General features: G+C 39.3%; 1 protein-coding gene across 7 annotated transcripts in view; it reads left to right on the top strand.

The window, feature by feature from the left end:
* TRIM2 (tripartite motif containing 2) overlaps window positions 1-8627 on the top strand; it is a 139961-nt gene extending 131334 nt beyond the window's left edge. For 5 of the 7 annotated variants that reach the window (XM_036762948.1, XM_036762950.1, XM_036762946.1 and 2 more), the window contains exons 9-12: window positions 867-1047; window positions 2272-2342; window positions 2436-2576; window positions 3984-8627. In XM_036762948.1, coding sequence (XP_036618843.1) covers window positions 867-1047; window positions 2272-2342; window positions 2436-2576; window positions 3984-4136 — 546 coding nt within the window. In that variant the 3' untranslated portion in view covers window positions 4137-8627. The remainder of the gene's footprint in view (window positions 1-866; window positions 1048-2271; window positions 2343-2435; window positions 2577-3983) is intronic. The other 2 variants (XM_036762951.1, XM_036762952.1) reach the window with 1 other exon arrangement.
* Window positions 8628-24471: the final 15844 nt, after the last annotated feature.

Genomic DNA, 24471 nt, shown 5'->3' with positions numbered 1-24471 from the left:
AGTGATGATAGAATCCAAGCTTACCAATGGACACCTTTGTCTGAACACCTGAACTATTGATGGAGCCTATCAAGTTTTGGCCTCTCAGTTGACTATAAAAGCATCATGTCAGATCCTGCCTATTCAGAAGAGAGCAAATATTAATATTTACTGGATATTTTATCCTTAGCTTACAAAAATCGGATGCTACTCTTTTTTTTGGAGGGGGAAAAGCAAGGCAATTGGGGTTAAGTGACTCTCCCAAAGCCACACAGCTAGTGTGTCAAGTATCTGAGGCTGGATTTGAACTCAGGTCCTCCTGACTCCAGGGTTGGTGCACTCACTGCGCCACTTAGCTGCCCCATACCCTTCTGTTATAATATGGTAAAATACTTGGGATTATTTAATCATTGTTATGACCATCTAATAATTGCAGACTCTAGATGGAATTCAGGACACTTCTCCAACTTGATCTCAAATTTTCAGAAATACCAAGTAATAGCGGTTAAGGCACAGTTAAGCAGGCATGCTGCCTGCTTAAACCCCAAACAAACTAGTGAATTACCGGGGTAATATCAGAGCTTTGGAAATGAGATTTTGAATGATGATCTTTGAATTGTTACATTAATTGTTCCTCTTCCTATAAAAGGCAATTACAACTTCTGAAAAGAAAAGTAACAATTTTAGCAGAGGGCTTTTATTTATTTATTTCTGTAGCTATTTATGTACTTATTCATTTGAACAAAATAGATTTTATGACATCTTGGGATACCCAGAACTGTATCTCTTCGTTTTCCAGGGATGATTCCTATTTCCACTGTTTCTACACACTAGAATATTTAAAACCCTAGTTGCAACCTGATCACCATCCTTTTTGTTTCTTACAGACAAAAATTGGGTCAGGAAAGCTGATGGGACCAAAAGGTGTGTCTGTGGACCGCAACGGACACATCATAGTGGTAGACAACAAAGCGTGCTGTGTGTTCATCTTCCAGCCCAATGGGAAAATCGTGACCAGGTTTGGTAGCCGAGGAAATGGGGACAGGCAGTTTGCAGGTACACTCGATGGTAATATGTAAATCCCCTTTTTATGCTTCTTCTGCTCACATATGCATGATGACGGAGCATGTTGAAGAGGCCGTATCCCCAGTATGTTTCCCTGAGTTTGGAAAGATGCTGGGGATTGAGGCCATGCCAAGGCATGTTCAGTGCTTCTCAGTTAACCATAAGGGCAGAAGGAAGGATGTAAGTTGGACAGACACCTATTCTCATGTTTTTAATAGTTGAGGCTTCAGCGGAAGTCTACTTTGTAGAACTCTAATCCGTGAATATGACCTTGAAGAACAAATACCCAGCCCAATTATGGCGCCATTAAAGAACCCCGGACAAACAACCTAGAAAGCCCTAGTCCCCTTTTCAGGTGATTGATTTTTTTTAAGAGAACATCAGTTTAGGAGTACTTCCCAAGAATGAGAAAGGCATCTTGTATCACTTCTTTTTAGAGCACTGTGTTAGACCCTCCACTCCATTTAGGTGTTCACATCTGCAATAAGCGGCTGAAAGTATTTTCATAAGTTTTCTTTAATGACTTTTTCATACATTTTAACACTTGTGCCTGACCTTGGTTTGTGCTTTATCTCCAGTTCTGCCAAGTTCTGATTGTCACCCCAAATTTTCAAGTGTGGGTTTTCTGACACATTTAAAGATATTATTGACATAAGACCTTTTACTGAGCCTGAAGAGATACAGTGTCTTTCCTCAAAAAGAGAATCTCTTGTAAACAATTCCTAGGAACTCAGGGAAGCCGATAGATGTGACTTTCAGATGATGGCATGAAGGATGGATTATCACCGCTAATTGCTTATTCCACTTCACTAGAACTACTAGAAATCTTAACCTTGATCTTCAGAAGACAGAAAAAAAAACAAAGAAAACTGAATTTGGAATACAAAAACCCAAGTTCAAATCCTGTTGACTAGAATATGTATGACCTTGGGCAAGTCATTTAACTTCTCAAGGCTTTGCCTATGAAATGAGGACATTGGATTAGATGATCTTTTAGGAACTGTAAGTCTAGAATGTCAGTGACCCTTCTACTTAGAGTCAGAGTGGTCATCACTCTGATGACCAAATTGACCTCTCATGGTCCCTTCTGGCTCTGATTCTTTAATTTTTCTTCTTAAATTATTGAATTAATATATTGAGAGTTTTTTTAGTAATAAGGCTACTTTATTATTGTTGTTAATAATATTGACTTCATCATCACAGGTTGTTCTGTTTCATCTTTTATAGGTCCTCATTTTGCAGCTGTTAACAGCAACAATGAAATTATTGTTACAGATTTTCATAATCATTCAGTCAAGGTACTATAAATTAATATCACTTTTAACACCATCCCCTCACCCCAGCTCCCTTTATCATTAACTTAAAAATTTTTTTTTTACTATTCCAAATAGGTATTTAATCAAGAAGGAGAATTCATGTTGAAGTTTGGTTCAAATGGAGAAGGCAATGGACAGTTTAATGCCCCAACTGGGGTAGCAGTGGATTCAAACGGAAATATCATTGTGGCAGATTGGGGAAACAGTAGAATCCAGGTAACTAAAAATGCTGACTTATGGGTATATTTGTTAAAATCAGTTGGTGCTGGTGAAAAGCAGATGGTCACGAATATTGGATTCTGTTGCATTCTTAATGCAATTCTTGGAGCAGTATAAGGCAACTATTATGCCAACAGGGCATAAGTCAGGATGACTGGGAAATATAGAAATCATGCTGAATTCATAAAGTGTTTCTGACACACCCTAGTTACAGAAAAGCCTGTCTTATTGTTCTTGCACATCATGTACCCACATGTACATTGAATGGAATGGGTCATACCAACGAGGATGGTCATATAGAGGTAGGGTCATGTCCACTAGTACAAATTATGTTCAGGTTAACTTTAGAGTCTGGAAAGCACCAAATCAGTCTTCTTGGCCCAAATCAATATGACCCTTGAAATGTCTCCCTCTAATTGGCACCCTAGAAGATCAAGATTTCTAAACCAGGGTCCACAGACTTCTAAGGAATTCAGAGGATTTTTGAACTCAAGGAAAAAAATACATTTTTATTTTCAGTAACCTCTAGTTGAAATCTAACATTTCTTTTAACTATGAATGTAGGCAACAAGCCATTATTCGGAAAAGGGGGATTCATAGGTTTCGCCAAATTGCTGAAGGGCTCCTTAACACACAAAAATTTGAACAACCCCTGTTGAAGATTATTTACTTGAAAGAAACCAAATGGAGATCCTAAAAATGCATTGTGTACTTGGGAGATTGCTTAATTTCCCCATAGGCATTTACTTACAATGGAGGTAATTATCTAATAAAAATCATATTAGACCCATGTGAAGGAGGTAAAGAAGACCCAAATTCTGTTTCTTCCATCTAATTATCCTTGCAAGTTATTACAGCAAAAAGGAATGGGAAAATGAAAGAAGGCTAAGTCACTGAAACATACAGATCAAAAAATCATCTTACATTTTGCTTTCTTTAAAAAAAAAAACATTGTTCCCCACTTAAGTAGGAAAACTAGGGAATTACAAATGCAATTTTTAAAAAAACTAGATACAATGATTCTTCCAAACTAATGCATTAAGGTCAATCTTTCCATTGCCTGACTCTTAATTTTGTATTTTCTCCCATTCATCCCCAATTATCTAGAAAGTAGAGGCTGAAGAAGAGTCAGGGAGAATAAATACAGAGATAGCCATTTTTCCTTATCTGCTCCTTCCCTGCCCTATTCTTTCTGCCACCCCAAATCAAGTTTCTTCTTGACCAAGATTCACTCATCAGGTGACACCTGTGGAGAGAGAAGGTAAAAAACAAGGTGTTTTAAGGTGGGATCTGTGTGGGTGATCTGAACTGGAAAGTGTGGTAAAGTTAATAAAATTAAGAGTTCTTATTTATAACTAGCAGCTTTACTATTCTCTCTGACGCAACAATTTTATTTTCCTGAAGGTTTTTGATGGAAGTGGATCGTTTTTATCCTACATTAACACATCGGCTGATCCACTTTATGGTCCCCAAGGCTTGGCCTTAACTTCGGATGGTCATGTTGTAGTGGCAGACTCTGGAAATCACTGTTTCAAGGTTTATCGATACTTGCAGTAACAGCAGGTATCTGAGTAGCCCTAAGCCACTGTCCTGTACTATAACCTGGACTGGATTTTTCCATGCAGAACCTAACTACAACTAGACTGAGTTCATTTTCATGTCTGAAGGAATCTCCATTGGATTTGTTCACGGTTGTTTCAAATGTGACTGTTTACTTAAGACTATAAGACTGCACTTCTGATTTCCATAACTCATCTTTAGTGTTTAAAAAAGAAAACTCTCTTTTCCCAAATCCTTTAAAACAGCAGAATCTCAAACCTACAAACTTTGGCTGGTAGAACAGGAATTTGCGTAGCTGACGACTCATTTTGTGAATCAAACCAACCAACGTTTTGGAAAAGCTAAAGCATCTGAAGACATTTATTCAACCTGTGAATGGTAGCTTTTGCTCAGAGCTTCCACATACAAAACTTACTGTAGATATATGTTATTTAACCCAGATGTAAGATCTGGGAGAGTTCTAGACCTCAGCTTTCATGGTATGTATTACTCGTGGCGTTCTTCAGTCATCACCATCGGCAACTATAACTAAATAGGTTCTTTTACAAAGTAAGGCTGCCTTGCAAAATCCTTATTGCTCTGATTGTCGGGCCCAAGATGCCTTGACATTAGCACTATAAGAATCAATGCAAATTTCCCATTTATTTGGGAATAGATCAAAGACCCTTTCTGTGTGTTCTTTTCACCTTCTTTTGCTCACCTGGTAGCAGAACACAAAGTATGCTTGCAGGGGGGGCACCTGATATTCCTAAGGCTTTGAAATCATTGTCACACTATAGTAGTTAGTGCTACCTTTCAATAAACAAATAATCCCATTAACACAAAATGAACATATTGGGTTGTAATAAGAAAAAAGCCAGTTCTTCCACGTGTGCCATGCTCCCACATTCATCCTTTGGTCACTCCACAAAAGTGTAAGCTCTGCCTTCCTCAACGCATCAGCACAAATGGTAGGACACACAGTATCGCCTAGGACAGAGAGCCATACAAATAGCCCTTGGAGGACATGGGGTGGTCAGCCAAAGGTATGTAAGCAATCGATGAATGGTCTCAGCATTAAAAGCAAGTGTTACCAAAGTTGTGTTACCTTAAGAACGTTACAGGTAAGAGCATGTTATGGTTATTTATCACTGTCTGATGAATAGAAAGGTTAAGGGATTCTGTATACATGGTTATAGGATAAGGTAGAGTGTATTATATATATATACATATATACATATATATATATATAGCCAAGCATTTGATGATGTATTGAAATAGGCAGCACCCTGAAAGAGGAGACCATCCTCATGTCAGTTTTTTGGTACATTCCTTTACTTCCCAACTTAATTCAATCATGTGGACACAATCCCTATTTTGGAAAATGCTTTAGAAGACCAGTTTGGGCCATTTTCCCCTGATGGTGGCAGTGGCCACCTTTTAGTTAAAAAGAAAACTTTGTGATTTTCACAACATATGTGAAATAGTTCAATCCATCTTAAGCAATACTTTCAGCATAATTAGCTCAATGGTTATAAGTATCTCTATTACTGTTAAAATAATATTGTTATCCCCTTTCCCCGCTTAATTTTCTGTTCAGTTGCAATCAAGATGGTGTCAATTTGAAAGAATATTGGGAGGGTTTTTTTTAAGCACCTTAGAATTTTTTTTTTAATTCTCCCTTCTGTACAAGTATTTGAAGGCTTTTTGTTTTAAGAACTAATAATTCTTTTATAGAGGATTTTTCTTTTTTCTTTTTTTACACAGAGCAAATCAGTCTTATCATTTCTAGTTGGCTGTTAAGAACCATTCTACTCCAAACAACCACTGAGCTTTATAAAGACTAAATAATTTTTTTTTTGAGGGAAATGTACTTTGAGGTTTGGTACCTCTTGTTTAGGTGGAATTTCTAAACTTTGTCTTTGTTTTGAGCCTACAAGGTAGTTGTAAAATTCAATAAAACTTTTCAGAATGTTCAACCATGATACTCTTTTCCAGAATAAGGGCAGCAAGCCTACAGCTTTGACTTTGGTTTGTCCTAATACTCTGCAGGACAGGGAGGACAGACTCACCATGGTTATCACATTGTTTTTAAGCCTCAAAAATGGGTACAATTAAATTAACTTTAGTTTATCTCAGAACCTAAAAGAATAACAAAGCCTTTATATTAAGCATTTTTTTTCCACAGGCTTTCAATCTTAGGAATATTTTACTTAAAGAGAATTTTCTACTTGCATAAGATTTGAATTATGTTCATGAACTAAGAAAACAACATTGAATCCAACTATCCATTTCATTTCTGATATGGAGTACTAATCCTGGCTCTAAGCAATGCTTTTTACCTGGCTTAATACTACTGGGAAGAACCTAAATGCTTGTTTAGGCCCCTTGGCTTTGCTTATATTCGATTGCAATAATAGTGCAAAGTGGAATGGAATTTACTAGAAACTGTAATTCTGACCTGTCCCACACTATCTAAATATTGCTAAAAAACAAAAACATATCTTTTGGGCACTCCAGGAAACACTAAGTTTTAAAAATATATATTTATACTTGTATGTCGAAATATAGATATCATTTCCTCCTTGAGTGTATACGCGTGCATTTACTGTATCCCTTTTCCCTGAAACATATTCTAGAAGTGCTTCTGATCAGACGTTAATAAACAAGGTTTCAATGCAAAAGCTGTCACATCCTAGTGAGGTCAAACTATTTTTGGTATGCTAAGAGAAAGATCGAGAGAGTCGGGCCATCTCTTAGGCCCCTGAAGTTCTTTGTTTTTTTCATTGTCAAGTATACAGAATCTGTCTCATGGTGATTATGAGGAGCACCTGAGTCACTAATTCAGATTCCCCCGGGGCACTTAGAATAAAACCCTGCTGATAACTGTTGAGAAGTCAGTGAATAAAGCTTTCTACCACAGTCACACTACACACCAACCCAGCTTGACACAGGGAGACAAAGATGTCACCTGATTAACCAGAAACTCTTGGATTAAAAGCTTCCAAAGACAAATGTTTGAAGACCAGGGTGTGAAAAATCTGTATTTTTTTTTCATTTAAGAGACTTGGTATTTTTGTCCAAATGTTTTCCAATAACTAAACAAACCCCCCCAGTCAGCCATCTTTAGTTACTCTTTTTGTTAACCACTAGACAGTTATCAAAAGTTCCTGTTCCAAGTGCTGTTGACTTTACAGGGTATGTGTAATCTTAAGAGTTAACTAGAAAAGCAGCTGAGTAGTTGGTATTGGTGGAGCACCAGCAATGCAAGGCTTTAATGTGGAGGCTTTAAAGGGCTCTGAAGGCTGTACTGGGGAGAATCTGAAAAGGAGAAGTTGTTAGGATACTATAACACTCACTCCAATCCCTAGTTTCTAAGAAAAAACAAAAGAAGAAGAAGAAAACAATGACTAAGAGGAAATGCACATTTATTTCAATCATACTCAAGCATTAACGAATTTTTACATAGGTTAAAATTTCAGCTATTTTGCTGCAAATGTTTCATGGTAAACATTTGTTGCAAACATCTGATATTTCTTCAAAACATGATGCTGTCAATAACCATTTGCAGGGCTTTAAATTTTATATTTTTGTTAATATTTTTTATAACAAAGGATCTAGTGTTGCCATAATGGAAATGAAGTGCCCATTAAAGATGTGTTTATTATGAAGAAATGATTTTTTTTGGCTTTGCTTTTGAATGACAGCAAACTACCCATTACAATAATGTAACTAACCCCCCAATGCATTCTGAAGATAAGTAGTGTGCACTGCTTGCGTGGTTTGCATGTGAAGTTGATATGAATGATATTAGCACCCTAGAGTAGACGGATCAGTGGGCTATGTTGTTCAAATGAATGTACAGCACTCAATGTTTGTAAAAAGCAACACGGCCTTACTCTTAATGCTTGTGCTCTTGCTTTATGACGTGAGAATGTTTCTCTCATCAGCATTGTTAGCGGAACCCTGTGCCAGAGTGCTTGCTCATTCTCCACCTTGGACCCTTCTCCTCCTACTCCTGGCAATGAGGATGCGAAGGGACTGTGTATGTGTGTGTGTGTGTGTGTGTGTGTGTGTGTGTGTGTGCATGTGCGGCTCAAGCGTGTGTGTATTTTTTTTGGAGGGGGGTGGGCGTGTTTGTACATTCCATTATTATAAGTCCTTTTCATGTTTTATGTACAGAACATATAATGTCTTGCACTCTCGGAAGTTGATACTGAAATATTCTCATTGTTTCTCTTACAAAACAAAACGCTGACTGCTTGTTTCAGGTTGAGGATGAAAGCTTGTATCAAAAGTGTGTGTGAGTGTGTGTGTGTGTGTGTGTGTGTGTGTGTGTGTAGCATCATGTGTACCACGGTACTTTGGATGCTTTAGTCTACAAATAAAAACTTTAAATCTATTCTGTCATGAAATATAGGAGAAAAAAAAGATTCAAATGTGTATCTTGACCGTGCACAAACTCTCAAAATGTTATAATAAAGCTCGTTTCCTCTGTTGGTTTCAGGGTGAAGGGTGATTTTTCTTTGTCCTTAAAGCTGTGTATTTTGAATCTGTATCTACATAGTACAATGCGCTGGACACAATTAGGTGCTTAATAAATACTTGTTATTGTAACACTGTTCATTTTACCTTATAGTCTTGTTCCATAGAATACAAGAAAGGAGAACTTAAAATAGCTAGCATTTATATAATACTTTGAAATTTGCAAAGCACTTTAGAAATATTAATTTGATCGTCCAACAACGCTGGGAACTAGGTGCTACTGTTATAGATGAGGAAACTGAGGAAGACAAAGTCCAAGTTATTTGCCTAGGGTCACACAGCTCCTGTCTGAGACAGCATTTGAACTCAGGTCTTCTGGACTCCAAGTCCAGCTCTATCTACTGCACTACCTAGAATTTGTGGTGGACACTACTCAATGTAGATCCTAGTGAGAGCCTATGAATTCCTAGTAGGTTGTAAAGATAATAAGCTATTTAACATTTAGAATACATCTGCAATAGGGGATCCGCAGAATTGGGAGCTGTAACAACAATGGTGCTCACAGCTGCTGTGGGGTGTAAGACCAGTAACACCAGCACACAGGAGGGCTGCTAGCATAGGTTCTTTGATCTGCTTTTCTAAAGTAAAGCAACTTTAGAGGGGTCAACAATCTTACTTTAATCAAACACACACACACACACACACACATACATACATACCATTCACTTAGCTCTGGGGAAAAGTTGACACCCTGAACTTCAGAGCAAATACAAACAGAAATTACAAGCAGAAATTAAAATAACACAAATCAGCAGACAAAGCTTCTGTCTTTCCATAACAATACATACATAGTTCCCAGAGACACGTGCACCAACATCAAAGCTAAGGGGCTCCTTAATGGTTACTCAGAATCTAATCTGGCTACATCACACGAACACTCTTCCCATGAGTGAGTCCCAAAGCAAAATGCCAACCTCCGAGTATATATACACTTCCTCAGGGTCAGAGGGCTTCATAACCCTCATCACCCAGGCTCATGTAACTTAGGCTTCCATGTGACTTTAGCAGGTCACATGGGACTATTAATGGATGGGAATGATCTTCCCATCAAGCAAAAAATACACTAATAATACAGGAGCCCAGAGTAGATGGCAAACACAGATAATTGACTGGGCAGGACTTAGAAACAGAAGACATGACTGCTACCCACACTCCATCCAGTTCTTTCAATGACCTAAGAATGGCTCCAAGAAGGGGACATGACTGCCATTGAAGCATAGGCAATATCCAGAACACATTGAGGGCTCCAGCAACATTTGTAGCATATATATAATATATATACATATATATGTATATATAAATATTTTATTTTTCCCCAGTTACATGTGAAAATGTTAACATTTTAAAAAAATTTTTTGAGTTTCAAATTGTCTCCTTCCATCCCTCCTCTCTCCCTCTCATTGAGAAAGCAAGCAATTTGATATAGGTTATACACATTCAGGCATGTAAAACATTTCCATGTTAGTCATGTTGTGATAGAAAACACAGACAAAAAATAAAGATAAAGTAAAGAAAAAGTGTGCTTTGATCTGCATTTGGACTCCATCAATTCTTTCCCGGGAGGTGGATAACGTTTTTCACCATAAGTCCTTCAGAATTGTGTCTTATTGCTTGTATTGCTGAGAGTAGCTAAGTCATTCACAGTTCAGTCATCATACCATATTGCTATTACAATATACAATGTTCTCCTGGTCCTGCTCATTTCACTTGTGGCAAGTGTATTTTAAGGGAATGATGTGCTGTCTGAGCTGTAAGCAGAGTGGACCACCCAGGACCTCTGCCCAAGAGCACCAAATTTTAGAGGGCACTGAAACCACTTTCAGAAGTCTAGATACAATAGAGCTTTAGCACCTAATTAGCAAGAATAGCTAATAAAAATAGGAAACTACCAGATGACAGCCAGGATGGAGTGCTTTCTAGCCCCAACTTCCAGTCCCCACTACTTCAAAGCATCTCCAGCATTGACCTAAAAACAATGTCCTGGGGTCTCTGTTGGCTTCCCATCTTAGTACCCCTCCCCCTCCTCTCTTAAAAGTCTACTGCATCCTGCTTTCATGAGCAAAGATTGTGGCATTTGTCCTGGGAGTAAAATATCCTAGTTAGGACTGCTTGCTGCAGAGGAGCCTGATTACCAAATACTTCTCAGACCCAGCATTTAAAGTTGGGGTACCCGCTGGAGACCACAGCACTTGACAGAAAATAAATACCATTATAATGAAGCAGCACGGTGCAATGGGGGGAAAATGTGGAGTCAGATGACCTGAGTTTGAATCCTGGTTCTGCTGTTTTTATTAACAGTAATGGTAGATAACATTTTTATAGTGCTTTAAGGGTGGCAAAGAGCTTTTACAGAAATCACCTCTTTTAATCCTCACAACAATATGAGGTAAGTGACACTACTGTCCCCATTTTATAGTTGAGAAAACTGAGTCTGAAAGAGGTCAAGTGACTTGCCCACTGTCACACAGCTAGTGAGTGCCTCTAAGGCAGGATGGGAACTCAGTTCTTCCTGATTCCGGATCTAGTGCTCTCTCCACTGCAGCGGAGGTGTCAAACACAGATGAATCAGATCAAAAAGTAATCGGAAAATACTTAGCAAGATAAATAAAAATACAACAGGACACAGGCAATGTAAACATTGGGTTTCCTGAGTCAATATGCAGTCTGCAGGGATTCTTGTGTATAGTTTAGCAGCCTCATTTCTATCTGAGATTGACACCACTGCCCTACCTCTGAGCCGTGTGATCTCAGGGGAGTCACCTTCAGGCCCCTGCTTTCACATACGTCAGTGAGGAAGGTTTGGATTCAATTGCCTCTGAGGTGTCTTTTAAACTCAATCTATGGAACTCTAGAATTCTGGAGCTGGTAAGAACATTAGAGACCATGTGGTCTCTCTTTTTACATAAAGTTGAAGGAGGTAGCCAGGTGTAATTGATAGGGCACTGAATTGGCAGAAGACCAGGGGTTTGAATTGTTTCCTTGTAGGTCCAAATACTATGCTGCCCCACTTTATTTCAAGGTATATCCTACACATCAAAATAATTTTCAGTATTCTGGTGTCATTCTAACGGACTTTGACTTCATCTATGCAAATTCGTAGGTAATTGCTATTATCTACTTTTTTTTAAGAGTTCTCTTAAATGAGGATTTTTTTTTCAAACCCGAGTGTCAGTTTATTTTGTGTCGTTTCTCATCAGTAGAGAGAAGGTGCACCCTAGGTTGTGGCCAATGAGGGGAGAAAGCGAACTCTGGGCACCCCAAGGATTCTTTCTGGTTGTAAGTGCAGCCTCTGAGGGAAGAAGGCTGCTGATGAAAAAGGCTGGTCCAGCTGCCACCTGGGGAGGGTGGGGAAGAGGATGAAGAGTTCTCAGGAAGGTATTATCCTCCCCTTTTGGTTTCTCACCCTGGAAAAAAGCCACAGCTGCCTCACCCTAGTGAATGCAAGGCTGTAAGGTGTGATGAAATAAATAAAAGAAAGACAAAACAGTCTAATTAAAAACAGTGCCTGCTGTGGGCATCTTCTTTAGTTCTACTTTATTAGCTGCATTTCCACACTCTTAATTTGTAAAAGACAATCAAAAAAGATGTGTTCCTCCAGCAGCCTGCCCTGTGCCCGCTCCACCCACAGCCAAGCAGCAAAGACCACTGCCAGCTGGGGCTCCTTTGAGGCTCTGAGAGCATCCATCACTTTCCCAGCTGGAAGCAGAGATAAGAGGTGACTTCAAATGCTTTCCTACTGTTTCAGTACAACTTAGGATTTCCATCAGGAAGCACTTCTCACATAAAACTGAATGTGCTTTGTTCATTTGATAGTGTGGCAAAATGCATTGGTTTCATGATGTATAATAACATAATGGTGTCTTTCTATAAACATGATTTCGTCAATAGTTAAGAATCTATAAGACAAATTTCACCTTTCAGTGAAATGAATTTAAAAAAATTTCCATTTAGGCCTTCAATGAGTGATGGATGTGTAGTCAAAGGACCTGGGTTTGAATTTTGACTTCCATAGGATCTTGGGCAGGCCACTTACCAGTTTTTTCATCCATTGATTAATAATTATAGCTAGCATATATATATATATATATACACACACACACACATATATGTGTATGTATATGTATGTATTTGTATATCACTTTAACATTTAAAAGCACTTTACAAATATCTCCTTTTATCCTTACAATACCCCTGAGATATATGTACTATTATCTCCACTTTAGAGTTGAGGAAACTGAGGCTGACAGAAGTTAAATGTCTTGCCCGGGGTCTCACAGCTAGTAAGTGTCTCAGGTCACATTCAAACTCAGGTCTTGGAGACTCCAGGTGCAAGTGCTCTGTCCATTGTGCCACCTGGGCTAGATGTTCACAAAAGTCCCCTCCAGCACTAAATCTATGATCTTATGAACTTATTCTCCTTGTCTTAGATTGAGGTCGAACAATTTTGGCTTCTGACATTCGTTAGATAAACTAGAAACAGAGCTATTGCCCAAACTTTTGGAAACTGGAAACTTGCAATAGGGACTTCCCTGGCTCCAAGGAAATTATAAACCAGTCAAATTTCTTCTCTGCTCCCAAATGGTCTCCTGATCAAGTTCCCTCCTGATCAGGGCTCTGGAAATTAAGCTTTTAAAATAGGGCATTACAAAAATTGACATTGAAATCTCCTTAATATTCCTAATGGATTTTTTAAAAACACAAAATGAAACTAACCAGCTGAACTTCTTATTGAAGAAATTTTTTAAAAAATGTACCTCTCCTGCCAAAATATAGCAGCATTTTCACTCAGTCATCTTTTTATTGGTTTCATTCCAGAGGCGGAAGCCAGCCCTGCTTTTACTCAGTAACCCTCATTCTGATTGAAAGGTTATTTCCCTGGAACTGGGCCCTCAGTCGAGTGCAGTACTATGTATTCTCTCTTAGTGACAGCAAGAGCTGGAGCAGGATCCTTTACTAAATTAGGAGGCAGAAGTGGATAGAGTGCTAGGCCTGCCTGGAGTCAGGAAGGGGTGAGTTCAAATATAGCTTAAAACACTTATTAGCTGTGACCCTGGGCCAGTCACTTAACCTCTGTCTGCCTTAGTTTTCTCTTCTGTAAAGTGGGGGTTAAAAAGGGGAATTTAATTCAATTTGACAAATGCTTATTTGTCATTTATTGTTTGCAAGGCATTAGATGAGGAAAAGCAATTTCTACAATGGGGAACATGGAATTCAGCCCTTATACAAGTTAATACAAGTTACCCTTGCCTCTAGTGCATAGGTTCCTAAAGTGGATGATACTGCCCCCTGGTGGGGTGCTGGAACAATCGGGGCAGGGAGGGATGAGGGGGGAGTAGCCTGTGGTGCAACTGGAGGGTGTTGAATAAAAATAAGGGGACAGTAGAAGCAAAAGGAAAGAAGAGAAGGAAAATTCAAAAAACCTTTTGTATATGTTTCATCAGTTGTGTAACAGAGTTAAAGTCATAGTGATTCCATTTTTTTCCAAATAAACACACAAAATGCTAGTTCTAACCACTCAATGGTCAAGTCCACCAACAGGTCTTAACAAACAAGTGTTGGCATTGTCACTCATTGTCCAGGAAGTCCAGCATGCACTGGCAGGAATATGTGAGTGTGATGACTTGTTTATAATATAATACTATACAGTTATATTTTGCAATATTGTGTCTTCAAAATTTCAATGCAGGAAAAACCCCACAAATTTACGATAAATTATTAAATTTAAGATGTCATTTTTAAAAAATATTTTTTTTGAAATGTGACATTAAAGGGTTAAAAAAGTAGATTTCCAGGGGGTCACTGAGTAATTTTCTTTTTGAAAAGGGTATCCTGGGCCAAATAAGTTTGGGAACCTCTGCTCTAGTGCCTCAAAGCCAAGTATGTTGGAATTTGCCCCACCCGCAAGGTCTTTAGTATCCTTTAGGGGATCAGAGGTTTAGATTCTCTGATGATGGCTTCAGCCCCCACCAGTGTTGTCCTCTGAAGTGTAGTGAGTTTAGACCCATGCAGTCCAGTTCTATTAGTCACTAACTGTCAAATTAGCTTTTACACAAATATTTTCTTCAGAAGGTATTATCACAAATACAGAAATGTTCTCCCAAAATGTGCAAAGCATACTTCCCTCCCCTTCTTGCACTACCTTGGTTTCTGAGGAGGGGAAGGGGATTAGGCTCAAATTCTAGCTTAGTTCTCATAAAACACAGTTCCAGACAGTCAAGTTCCAGACACTTTGACTACTCAGAGCTTCCATGCCCAGCTGGCTGACTGCACCATCCCTGCTGCAATCCTGGATCTGAGGGGGGCCATGGCTTGAACTCCCCATCTATGATGATCCCCTCTGGCACCTGAAACTGAGGAGGACCAACAACAGAGAACAGAAACCAAAAAACCCCCGGGCCCATTTCTCAGACCCAGGTAACAAAGAAAGAGCAAGGAAGGAAGGTCTCATCAGTTTAGTTCATGTGCTGTGAGTGAGCTGGGATCTTTATCCTTGGGCACAGTTGATAAGAGGGCAGCAGAAAGAGAGTAGTGGAAAAGAGTGACTGGCTTGGTCTTGCCAATTTTAAAGATAAGGGCAGCCAATCAAAGGATGCTTCCCCGCCCCTATCATACAGTAGGGGATGCAGTGGGCACCATGTTAGGTGAACTAGGCATGCCAGAGAAACCCAGGTTATACAGACAAGTAAGTATCATGTAAATTGAGGAGGGTGAGAGTATTAACTAGTGGAGGAATCAAGAAAGAACCTTCAGGGAGGAAGCCCCAACACAGCTGTGCGTGCTTGGAAAGAAATGTCTTGAGTAAATTTAATAAAGGTAGATTGAGGTACAGACTCTAAGCAAGATCAGTTTATTAACAGTGACATGTATAATGAATAACAGAGCAGGTCAGATTGGCGACCTCAGCAAAGCCAGGGATGCCAAAAGAAGTCGGGGACCCTCTTTATTGACATACAACAAAGAAAGGGTCTTGGTAGGCATGAAAAAAAGGTGATAGATTGTAAGGGGCAGGAGCATTGCAATTGGCTGTCCTGAGAAAGGTAGATGGGCATTCAGGTGAGGCTAATCAGTCCCATCTCTAAAAATTAAAGAACGTTAATTGTTTTATAGGACCCCTCTGCATCTTGTAGTCTTTGCTAGGGGATCACAACTGCCAGACTTGCTGTCTCCTTGGAAGAGATAAAAATTCCCCTACCTGTACCAAGATGGGTAAGGACAGACAATGTATCTTTTGGGGATGGTAACTTGTGGGGTATAACAAACATATCTAGGAAGTATCACAGGAGATAACAGCATGAGGATTATACATTTTCTTTTAAAACTAACTCAAAGGGAAAGCTAAATTCCTAAACTCAACTCAAGGATGTAGAAAGGTAGCTTTAGGCAGATGCAAACTCAATTATAAAAACCAAAACAGCAAAAAATCAATTACATTGTAGATACAATAGAAATCCAGACAGTAGAAACTAGAGGTAATATTAATTTTTATCTTTTCAATGCTAAAAATTGAGAAAGGATGGGGTGAGAAGCAAGTACATTCTAGGCATGGATGACAGAACTGTTTGACTTTATAGAAGTGGGCGGTGGACTGTTGAGTTTAAGAAATAGTTAGTAATCAAGTTTGGCTGGAACACAGAGTGTATAAAGAGGGGAAACTGGAAAGAAGGCAGGAAAGGTAGGTTAAAGGCATATTATTGAGGTCCTTGAACCCTAGGCTAGATTTTTGTATCTTATGTGAAGAGAAAGGAGTCATGAGACATTTTTTAAGCAGAGGGTGCTTTAGGGAGATTATTCTGAGAAAGTAAAGGAGACCTGATATACCAGCAACCAAAGCAGTGCTTTCCAAAAATACATGAAGATCATAGAATTTTAGAGCTAGAAGGATAGGTTTGAATCCTGGTGTGACCTTGGGTAAGTCACTTCCCTGTTCCCCCTCCATTTTCTCATCTAAAAGTAAATGATGAGCTCTAAGTTTCCTTTCAGTTCTAAATCTATGAACCTGTGGTTTTCAACCCACTCACCTTAGAATAGAGTAGTACACAGGCTTAGGACTCTCATGATGCTTACTTTTCACTCCCCCCGCACCCACATCCCAGGCCCAAAGCCTTAATACCGCGTTGCCTTTTCTGTCCCTCTTGTCCTTCTCCCTTTCCTGTTTCCTACTGATGCTTTCTGGAGACAAACACTTATTATCTGATCTTTCTGTTGTATTGTATTCACTGGTTTAAATTAGATAAAATAACAAAAATACATAAACCAGCACAAATGAGGTTGGTATAAAATTTCTCTGGCATCAGTTGACAAAACATAATTAAGCCTTTCAAAATGTTCTCTTTCGAAACCATAGGTTTAAATATAGATGTGGGTTATGTTATTTTAAGAGCATCAACAACATTGGCTCCTTCCCATTCAAAGGTTGCTGCACAACAACCATTATTACCAGAAAGGAATATGGATTTGTGCCAACCCTGAGGACCTAGAGCACATCACAGACTTTTAGAGCTGAAAGGAAGGAAATTGGGAGGTCATATAGACCAATCGGTTTACAGATGAGGAAACTGAGGCTCAGTGAAGTACCCTTTGAGATATAATTAGGACAGGATGACTGACACTTTGTCCCTAGGGTGCCAAAATTTAGAGGGACAATAAGTGTTTTCAGTACTTCAGCAGCATAAACAACTGAGCTTAGCAACACTAATTAGTTAAAATAAGAAGCTGACAAATGGCTTCCAAATACCACCCCCCCCCAACCACTGCCCTGCCAAACAGCTGTTTTTGCAATATTCTGAAGTCTCCTCCCATCTCTCAGCTGAACTGAGGTTTTATTTCTTGCCATTAGTTTCAGGTACAAAAATAGCTGGTTCTTTCTTAGACTCTTGATTCTCCACTGCTTTGTATGGAATTGAAGGAAAACCCAAATTCAGGAGTTCCAAGCACTACCAAACTTTGCTGAAACCCTACATCTTCAAGGAAATCTACACCTAAAAAAAAGTTAGGTTGTATAATAGATTTCCCAACATCATGGTTCAAAGCTCTGGCCAGATTTGGTAGTTTCACCCAGTAAGCCTGGGCATTTGCCATCAGAGACTTCCTATAGGCACACAGGATGCAAGGCTACAGCATACATTATGTAGAAATGACGTTTAGTCCTTCTCAAGGAAGGACCTTTTAGAGTACAAATAATTTGCCTTTTCAAAGAACAGGTCAAAGGATTTAGAGCCCAAGGGAACCTCAGAAATAATTTATTAGAACCCCTTCATTTTAACTGAAAGAAATAAGTTTCACCCTGCATTTTGTCAGAGCCACTTTTATTCAAGTGGGGGAGAGACAGGAGTTTCTCCCTGTCAGGCCAGGGACTCTGCTTCAAGTAACTTACAAATAATATTTATATGTATAATATTTATATTTATATGTATAAGAACCTTGAATGAAGGGTAAAGAAAAATAGTTGACAAAATGACAAAAGTGCTGCGGTTTTGTTATAGTTTTGTGATATTCAACACAAAGGGAAGAATGATAGCATAATTACTTGCTTGGAAAGATCTGCTCATCAGGTTCTGTCCTTCTGATGATGCAGGACACCTCTCTGCTTTAAAGACACTAATCCCAAACTCTAGCAACACTTAGGCTTCAGGGTCTGTAGTTTTCCAAATGATAAAGAAGGAAATCGAAGCTCAGATAGGACAAGTGACTTGCCTAAAGTAAGGAGCAAGAGCTGAGAGTGGTACCCTGGTCTTCAGAATACAAATACAGTGCTCTAGGATTATGCAAACATAAACTTGTTCCATGCTACTATACACACATATTTTCTAGATTTCATCATACTTGATTAAAAATGAGTGTTCATAGACCGTTTTGTTTTATAAACAATATTGTTCAATCGTTTCATTCTTTGTGACTCTATCTGGGGTTTTCTTGGCAAAGATACTAGAGTGGTTTGCCCTTTCCTTCTCTGGCTGATTTTGCAAATAAGGAGACTGAGGCAAACAGGGTTAAGTGACTTGCCCAGGGTCTCATAGCTACTAAGTGTCTGAGCTCAAATTTGAACTCAAGACTTCATGAATCTCAGTCCATTTCTCTACCCACTGCATCACCTAGCTGTCCTTTTGTAGACAATAAATATATTGTCATTTATGGAATGAATTAGTGAATAAATGACTCATGTCGTCAATCACATCAAAAAATAAATTGCATCATAGCTGACACACCAATCACTTTGCTTCCAGGTGTAAACTTCAATCCCACAACTTCAAAACTCTCTTAATTTCATTAGTGGAAGGAAGTACTCCTTCCACCAATCTGTCAGTTCCTGCTTGCCTTTTATGAGCTTCACAGCTAAAAAAAAATTCATCATCTTGCAGAGAGCCCTAATAAAAAGCCTTTCTAAACTTACCTAGGGCTGGTTCTCAGAAAACAGACATTCAAGCAGGAAGGACTTGAGGACCTTCCCCCTTCCTTTGTGCCCTCCCACCTGCCAGAGCTCATACTGGGTACACAATGACTTTCGAGGGCCCAACATCACCTCCATCCCATGATGAAGCTACAGTATTTTACTAGAGCCTTACGTACTGGGTCTCTTCATATCAGGGAAGTGTTGCATAGTACATAGTGAGCTAAACTTGGAGATGGGAAAACCTGAATCTGACTCCCATTACTGACAGTAGTTACATGATCCAGGGCAAATCCATTAATCTGTAACCCTCAGGTTCCACAACCTGTAAAGTGGAGATAATCATACCTGTATTACCTACTTTTCAGGGTTGTTGTGAGGCTCAAACTCTTAGATAATATAAGTAAAATACTTTGCAAACTTTGAAATGTTTCATAGTTAAGATTGTAGTCATTTCTCATAAACAATCATTGTTATGTTTCTTTCATAAGATCATACCTTAAAGCTAGAAGAAACCTTAGAGTTCATTAGAGTTCATATAATTCAGCTCAAGAAGCATTTAATAAGTACCTAGACATGGCAGACACTGTGCTAAGTTCTGGAGATACAAAGAAAGGAGGGGAAAGTCTCTACCTTTAAGGAAGTTCACAACCTAATTGGGGGGTGGGGAGGAAGGGAAAGAAAACATTCAAACAACTGTGTACAAACAAGATACAAAGAGGACAGATTGGAGGTATGATGAGGGAAGGCACCAACATTAAGAAATGGAAAATGGTCCATCTTGCAGAAGGTGAAATTTGAATTGAAACTTGAAGGGAGCCAAGTAGAACAAGAAGAAGGAATGAAAAAGGAAAGAATTCTAGGCATGGGACACAGCCAGTCAAGATGCCCAGAGGTGGGAGATGGTGTGGTCTGAGGAGTGACAAGAAAGGCAGAATCGCTAGACTGTAGAATACGTAGAGGGGAGTAAGTTGTATGGGAGGAAGGGGCCAGGTTGGGAAGGGTTTTCAAAACTCTAACATTACAGATGAGGAAACAGGACCAAAGGTTGGCTTAATGAAAATCACTCAGATGGTTAAGTGGTTATCCTATTTACTGAGAAAGTAGTTGTGCTTTTTTGTTCTTTTGTCATTTTGGGTTATGTAGAGAAGTAGGGAAATGGTCCTTGACCAATGCCTGAGCCCAGTGTATATTCACGGGGAAGTAAGAAACAAATAATGAGGTATTAAATTAACACTTTATGAAATATGAGAAAGTTCCTAGATTGAATTGGAAGGACCAACAACCATTGTGGTGTCTTGCTAGCTCAATAATCAGTCTAGGCAGGAGTAAACCATCAAGAATCTAGCCATTGAAAGAATCACTTTTCACTAGAGAGTTTTCTCTCCTTTCCCCTCCATTAGCCATGGCATCTTGTACTAGAGCTATTAGCTCAGCAAGAGATAATTCTTCCAACAAAGTCAGCTAAAGTATAACAAAGAAGCTGCTTCAAGGAACAAGACCTTTGGCAGCAAAGAAGAGAGCCAACTATGGAATCAAGAAAGAACTAGCCCTGGTTGTCAACAGCTGGGCTGCCCAAAGGAGTAGGCTTATGGAAGCCAGCTTAATGACCTGGATGAGATGTTGCACCCACAGAGGATGCAAAAGAACATCAGGGACCTACAGAACTTAAGTTATGAGTTGCCCCGTCCACACCTGTGAGCCTCACCAGCATGTATTCTAAGTTTTTCTCTTCCCACTGACACTGGTGGTATTTGTGGGAGAACATACCAAAGGTTCATTTGGGGAACATTTTGAAGCTGTTATCTTCACTGTGCCATTTTAGTAAATGCCTTTGCTTTGAGCATATTGTAAATACTGATTTAATATTAAAGATAAACCACCAATGGGGGCTTGTGAACTATAGTTTCAGGAGTGGATACCCACAGACTATACCTTTAAACCTGAGGGTATTAGTCACTTCCTGGGGAGGCAAACCAGAGGGGATACTACAAATAAAACATGGCAGGCATTTAGTTTGTTGAGGACTTTGGAGATACAGAGTATAATGGTCCCTCAATTGTTTTATAATTAAAGAAGATAAAACTAAAGAAATGTGAGATCATATACATATGTGGAGACAAGTGTGGTGTTTTAAAACATTCAAGAGATATAATTGCTGGGTAATTTGATTATTTTATTAATAATGCCACCGTTTTAATAAGAGGACAGTCTCTCTCTTAGAACAAAGACCATCCTGGTGGGGGATTCATGGCTTATATGCCCTTTTGGAAGAGGAGTGTTCCCAAGTACCGCCATCAACACTGACTGGTTAACAATTAATGAAAGAATGAATGTTAGAGGGGCTGGACCTGAACTTTGATTATGTCCTTTACTTCTTAAGTTAACTCCAGCCTTGAGCAATCTATTCAAAGAATTTATCCCCACCCAAACAGAGAGCAGAACATAATGGTGCCCAGTTAGTTCAACCTTCAGAGACTGAGATCTTGATATGAAGATAAAAGAAAGGGGGAAATCTGAATCTCCCCAAATCATTGGTTATTAGTGATAATTTCTCTCACAGGTATAATTTTAAAAGGACTACTGATATCTTTGAGGAAATTAGGGGAGTCGTTACCTTTTAAGTGAAAGGTGAGTCACTGAGATTTGATTTAAGGTTCTGATTTAAGACATTTACAGGTATAAGAAATATAAGAGATGAGGAAAGGAAACTGACACTGAAGACTGTATAACCCGAGATAAAAGGGAAGAGGAAAAACAGCAGGGGGAACCAAGAGAACATTGTACATGATAACAGCAATATTGTAGCGAAAATTAACTATAAGAGTTAGCTATTTTTATCAATACAAAGATCCACAACTATTCCAAAGGACTTACGATAAAAAGTGCTATCTACCTCCAGAGAGACCTGATGAACTCTAAGTGGAGGTTGGAGCTTCTTTTTTTTTACTTTTATTTCTCTTGACTTTTTTTTTTGGCAATATGCCTAATATGGAAATATGTTTTTCATTACTTCCCATATATAATGGGCATCATATTGTTGTTTTCTCAATGAATGGGATAGGGGTTAGTGCGAGAGAATTTGGGGAAAAAAAGGTTTACAAAATAAAAAAAAGAAACATTAGGGAGTCAAAAGCAGTTTGTTGGAGCTGTTTGAAGAGACTAACAGCAAAACCAGTCTGCTTCGGCTGTTAGTTCCTGATTGGTTAACTAAAGGCTAAGGCTCCAGCCTTTGCCCATCAGAGATAATACCTAAAGATAACACCTAAAGCTTGAGAGGTGAAGCTTCTCAGAAGTGTATGGTGCTCTCTTCTGCCCCCCTCTGTTCCAAGAGGGAAAAGCAGAAGGGTGAATAACAGGTACTGTTGCTTTGATGTATAAGAAAATCAGGTTAGGCTCTTTTTGCTTGGCTCAGTCCACCTGAATTATTTGCCACAAGCTCTATTCTGATTGGTCAATACAGTATCCTGGTTAGTGGAAAGCTGACTGGTTTCGTCTGTATACCGAAGAGCTTTGCTGTTTTCTGGCTTAAAGGAAACTGCTATTTACACTATAAGGTTAACACTTCCCTTAATGCCATTTACAGAGTGATTTTAAATTGAAGGAGCAGGTCAAAGCTACATGAGAGCTGAGAAGAGAAGAGGATTTGTCCAGCTGCAGAACAGTGAAGCCTAAGAGACAAGCAGTTAGCAAAGACATGATTTCATGTAGTATAGATATTCCTGAACTGGTCAATGACATCAAAGTCTGCAGGCCTGAGTTGTGGGTTACCCTGAGCACATGGGTTTCCTTCATGTGTTTCTCTATCAGGTTTTCCTAAGTGTGTGCTTACTCTCCGCTGCACCGATGGGAAAGTGTGGATTGTAATGTATTTTATTATTTATACATTTCTGTTAATATGTGAGTATTGCTATTTCTTTTGTCAGTTATTATTTCTGATTTTGTTATTATTTCTTTCACCTTATTATTAAGTAAATGATTGTGCTTAAAATCTCAAAGTTCATAATTGTGACTTGTGGTTTATGTAACTTGAAATATGTCCACGGGAATGCAAGACCTAGAGTTGTGAGTAGAGGGAATGTACTCCCACTCAATAGAATTAACCCTAAAACCCTGAGAGAATTTGAATGCAACAGCCTGGTGATGATCAATCTGGGAGCTGAAGTGATCACAACAACCCAGATACCAAGGAGAAGTCTACAGATCCGTGTGAGAGGTGTGAGGCCCCTACACAATGTAGGTGGTTACACCCCCTGTAACAAATGTAAAGGTTCATCTTTTTAACACTATTATTTTCCCAGTGTTGGTATATGACAATGAGACACGGAACACCGCTGCCTCCTAAAACTAAAGATGAATACCAGCCTCTATCTGTCATAAAACCACTTAGGATGCTGAAGAATAACAATAAAGGTCATCATGAAGGAATAGTGACAAGAGGAACGTGGCCTGGACGCTCACACACTGGGTGGCCTCTTCTGGCCTACTTTTGGATGGGTTGTGATATATGCGTTGTTGGAGAGAATGTTGAGATCCCAGATCCATAGGAGTATCTGAGATTAGAGGAATCAGGCAAAGATGGGAAAGAGAAAAGAAAGGGAAGAGAGGTGGATCCAGAAAGAAAAGCAAGGGTTCTATAAATGCTATAGGAAAAGGGGCAAGGGACAAGCATTTATTAAGTGCCTACTATGTGCCAGGCTCTGTGCTAAGCGCTTTACAAATATCTCATTCTATAGAAGGAAGTCCTGCACTGAGCAGGGAGTAACTAGAAGGGATAGGTTTTTTTCCATTCAGAGTCAGAGGCCAGGAGACTTCCATAAAGCTCAGAGAAAAACCTCAACACCTTCTTTCAAAGGAACATATTTCAGCTTAAAGGAGGAGAGACACTAGACGGAAAGACTCGGTCTCCTGATTTCTCTAATTCCTATAATGGAAGAGAAAGAGACAAGGCCAAAAACATCACAGTCAGAGAAAGGAGAGATATAGAGACAGAAACGTAGAGAAGACAGGCAGGGAAAGAAGAGACAAGGAAAGAACCAGAAATGGGAGACAGGAGAATCAAAGAGGAGAGAGAGAAAGAGACAGACACACACAGAGGGAGCGACAGCCGGTGGTAAGAAATAAAGGAGACAGAACAGACTTGGACAAAGTGGAGCAGAGTTAACGGAGGATGGAGGAAAGAGAAGAGACAGAGACAATGAAATACAGAAAATATATGGAGAGAGGAGAGCTGGTGCAGACAAGAGAGGAGAGGAGAGGAGAGATGCCAGAGGCTGATGCAGAAACAAGAGAGGGCCACAGAGAGCTTTGCGTGCCACGCAGCCCTTTGGCAGTCTGGAGCGGCCTGAGCGCCCCTTCTTAGGATAGTGTTTTGTCGCTTACGTTCAGAATCGAAGGAAAGGAGCAATTCCAGTTGCACGT

This window comes from Trichosurus vulpecula, chromosome 6 (assembly GCF_011100635.1).
Source record: "Trichosurus vulpecula isolate mTriVul1 chromosome 6, mTriVul1.pri, whole genome shotgun sequence".
NCBI lineage: Eukaryota > Metazoa > Chordata > Mammalia > Diprotodontia > Phalangeridae > Trichosurus > Trichosurus vulpecula.
The sequence above is the reverse complement of the archived record's forward strand: the minus strand, read 5'-3'. Positions and strand labels throughout refer to the sequence as shown.